General features: G+C 41.6%; 1 protein-coding gene across 1 annotated transcript in view; it reads right to left on the reverse strand.

The window, feature by feature from the left end:
• Window positions 1-829: 829 nt before the first annotated feature.
• The window catches only part of CLIP1 (CAP-GLY domain containing linker protein 1), a gene marked incomplete at its 5' end in the record, with an annotated part of 35,313 nt that continues 31,702 nt past the window's right edge, over window positions 830-4,440 (reverse strand). The window contains one exon of the mRNA XM_009582556.1: window positions 830-886. Coding sequence (XP_009580851.1) covers window positions 830-886 — 57 coding nt within the window. The remainder of the gene's footprint in view (window positions 887-4,440) is intronic.

Genomic DNA, 4,440 nt, shown 5'->3' on the forward strand with positions numbered 1-4,440 from the left:
CAAAGTGCCACTCACTGTCCTTTGTTGCGACCATTATAAATTCAGGAAATTTAACAGGGGTTTGTTTTGTTTTTCCTGGAACATGCTTGGTGTCATGGAGAGCTGCATCTTTTTCTAAGGATTTATGTAACTGCTTTTGAAAAGCCTGCATTTTCCTAAAGACATTATGGCACTTAGCCAATTAGCTTTCCATACACATATTACAGAAAGACAATAAAACTTGGGACCAAACAGCACAGTTTACAATTGGATGCCCCAGTCACCCAGGACAAAGCTCCTGGTATTTAAAAACAGTGCTGAATGAACTGCAATAACTACTGCCACAGTGAACTCCATATCCCAAAATTACGACAACAATCCATTCAAGGCTGAATAATTGCCCCCCCCACCCCCCCATTTTTTTTTTTTTAATAATAACAATCCTCAGCATCACTGTATTTTCCATTATTCCTTCAGAACTTGATGGGTCAGATCTGTATGCTCACATATTTATCAGACTAATGGACAATCCAATACTCCAGAGCAGACTAAAACCAGACACTGAACTGGTTACTGAAAATGAAGAAAACTACTACAATGCAAGAGGTGCATAACTAAAGAGGAAATGGTAAATAGCCCTTCTTAACGTGTTCTTACAATTACATTTCCTTCTCACTTTTAATAAAGAAAATGGGGAAGATATCATCTGTAAGCCAATCTGTGTAACAACCTCAGGACTTTTAACTATGATGCAATAGAAAAGAACTGCTTTCTTAGCACTGTTTTTGTATTATGTTTTCTGAAGTTTTATGTAGGATTGTACAGTTAAATGCACATCAGAAAAAACAACTTACCTCTTTTTCATCTCTAATAACTGGTTATTGAGTACTGATCTCTCCTCTTCCAGCTAAAACAAAAATACAAAAAGACTACAGTTAATACACTAAGGCTTGTCTCCTTAGTATAACAGAGCATCATTATCATCATAAAACAAACATGGGAGAGGCTACAGAGCCTAAAAATCCTCAAAGTAATCGATCTTCTACTAGGACAGCACACACACACAAACACAAATTGTTCAGTGACCAAGAATATCAGCTCGTGAGGGGCTATTACTGCTTTAAATAGTACTTCCACGTCCTGTGCACACAAGAGAGGTGTGAGGCTAGTATTGCTTTATACGGTATTTCCAGGCCCCATGCACACCAAATAGAACCATAAGCCTTTCTGCACCTGGCTATTAGATTTAGCCCCGTATTGGTAAATTACTGGACTTGCTGTTTTGACTTGGATAATTGTACTACTGATCCGTATTTGTTACTGTACCGTTATTTAGAGATGAATTATTGATCCCTAAAGCTGTTGGTCTGGTGTCTGTTACTGTATCCTGAACCTATAACTCGCGGGGCCACCTTAAGCCCTTACAGCCAGTAAGGCCTTCAACTGAAAATATTGTTGCTGCAGGTTCTTGGGGTCCAAACTGACAGGCACACATAGGTTTAGGAAAAGCAAAACAAAACAACCAACCATAATTGGTACAACAACAAAACTATAAAGCCCCACCACAGAAACACTGGGGTAACTGAACTGCTGACAAGGTGAAGAAATTAAGTAGTTTTCAGGCCAATTATTTATTTTTCACCATCTCCTCCTTTCTCCTTACTCAATGGCCAAGGTCAGCAATTACTGCCCTACAGAACTGCTTATAGTAGCAACTACCAGTGCCTTGACTTGAACACAATCTCTGTTCAGATTTCACAAGCTTTCAGGGTTCATCCACAAGGTTAGCAATACATACATTTATAATGAAAACCTCAGAGCCACGGGAACAGCAGCAAATAGTTTCTTATTGACTAAATACTTTCAGCACTTTGCAGACATTCATGTTTGGCATAGACAGGCATAGAAAGCATTAAGCAGGTTCCAAGGAAACGGAAGGTTGCCTGCCAGCCTCCAAGACCAGGCTAAGTGCAGCTCACCTAGATAAATTGCCTCCTCCATATTTTCTGACAACTTACTTTCTCCTTTCATGTACTGCAGTGCTGTTGAGCCTTCCAGGTTTAAGATTAATGGGATCATTTTGTTGGGGCTTAATGAGACAACTCTATTGATATGAAAAACAGATACTAGAAGGGTGCAGAGAGACTTACATTAAGAAGTCTTAAAATCAAAATGTGTCTCTCAAGGCAAGTGACCATAGTAAGACTGTGAGCAGCCATAGTACTACGGGGGTATGGCCAAATTTTTCCTGCAGGCAAGTCAAACCCAGCAATTTTCACTAGCAGCACAAAGTATACCCCCTGTTTCTGAGAATTTTTGTCTGCTTCCTACACAGAGGCAGCCTATATGAACACCTTACATCTGCACAGACTAATGACAAAAAAAGAGAAGGAAAAAAGAATATGAAAATTCTGAGAAATGTTTCATTTGTAAATCCCAGTGAGCTGCACCTCTCCAGACCCCCCTCTGACATCCATTTTATATGGCCCCTCTCCTCCCTCAGGCTCACGTTGCAATCTCTTGTGCATCACACTTTTCCAGCTGGTTTTTGGACTACTTTTCCTGTACCAGCACTAGCATTTCTCTATGGTCACACTGTGCAGCATTAAACTGGCCACGTTCCATAAACTAATCGCTTCGTTTCACCCTAGGCCAGCTTAACTTTCTGGTGTTTCTGCTCTTGACTGCCACTTGTAATTGGAAAAACCTCACACTGACATTATTCACCCTTTGCTCCCCAGAGGCCATGTCCACAGAGCTACATGATTCTCCCCCTCCAACCCCAAACACACCCCACCTTTTTATGGGTTTGTTTTAGGAAAAGATTGCGGTGCCTGTTTACCTCGGAAAATCCTTCAACATTTGTGGAATGCTCCAAGAATGTGAGCATAAACCCTGCATCTCTCCTCCCTTTTAGTTCCCTGGTTGGCTGTGGAGAGATGAGCGATTTTTGTACAGACCAAGACAGAAGTGGATTTAAAAGAGAGAAAAGTAAAGGACAAGGCGTTAGGGGAGTTGTGCAGCTTCTAAACCCCTGTGGCAGCTGCATCGAGCCATGGATCAAGCCTTGAGCAGCTTCATGGTAGAAGGGGAGAAAGGACACCCCTTCTCCCATCAACATTTCTTCAGCAATCTGCTCACTCATTAGGCTCAGAGCAGACTTCTCGCATACCTTTAATAAAAGATAGACCAGCTGAGCTAGTAGGTATTTCTGTGCTTTTTCCAATGAAGTTAAAATGCCTGGGCAGGTCTGAGGCTCCCAAAATGCCACAACAAATAATTTGAAGCCAGAAGAGCTCCCCGAGCTCAGTATCTATCTGAATGTGAATCTTTAACTAATTACAAACAGCTAATTATTTACGGATCAATACAGAAAAGCACCCCTCAGCATCTTTAGTATAAGACGCTTTAACCTTTAGATGTCAGGATAAATCATTCATGAAAGAGTATTCATTAATTTTGCAAAGTGTGTCACATGCAGCCACAGATTCACTAACCCAGTTGACTAACACACTTGCTAGAATTTATATTGTTACCATAGCGACTGCTCAAAATACTTAAAACATATGCTTGCTACCTTTCTTACTGCATTTTAATAGGCACATGCACAGAAACTCACGCAGACTGCTACATTCTGTGCTTTCCTCCCTACTGTCCAATTTTTAGTATCCACTGCAGAAAATGCAGCTCCACGAGCAATCCTGCTCTGTGTTAAACCTCTTCGTTGCCACCACGGACACTTGTTCTCTAAAATCTAATCGAGCAATTCTTCATAGTAACATTTTTTTCACTCCCCACAGACAGCCTGAACCAAGGAAGCCCCAAACATGCTGCAACTTGATGCCTAAACATGGTGTATGTTCACCCGAGGGACAGCAAAGCAGAAGCGGTGGTGGGGATCAGTGATACTGTGCTAGCCCAAGATAGGGCTGTCCGTGCGAGAATCCTCAAGGCCAGCTGGTTTTGTTGCCATTTCATTAAGAGAACTCAGCAGAGTCAGAGGTAAAACGAGGGGACTGGAAGTTCATATTCTGCAGGAAACAGGAAAAAAGTCCTGTTCCTCAGAATAATAGCAGGTTTCTATCACAATGAAAAGGATGGTTAGACTTTACATGCTCCAGATGAGACAGGGAATGCTTTTTAGGAGAACATCTGCCTCCACTCCCAAGTAACCAGGAAATACGACAGTTCTGGGCAGGTAGACTGCATGTTTCAGCAACGAGCCCTGAACAATACTGCACTGAGAAGAGCTGCACTCATGAGTTATGTGACACTTGGAAGGTAACCTGCATTTTAAATGACACCATTTTGCCTTTATTCCTTTTGCCACAACAGAGCTCCCTGGAATGCCAAAGCACTCTTCCAGTCTTTTAGGAGGCCGTGCAGTTCACTAGACCTAAAGACACCATAGCCCAAATATTACATTTATTCCAAAATATTACAAAATGCAACAGCCAGCAT

This window comes from Fulmarus glacialis, unplaced genomic scaffold (assembly GCF_000690835.1).
Source record: "Fulmarus glacialis isolate BGI_N327 unplaced genomic scaffold, ASM69083v1 scaffold34347, whole genome shotgun sequence".
Classification (NCBI taxonomy): domain Eukaryota; kingdom Metazoa; phylum Chordata; class Aves; order Procellariiformes; family Procellariidae; genus Fulmarus; species Fulmarus glacialis.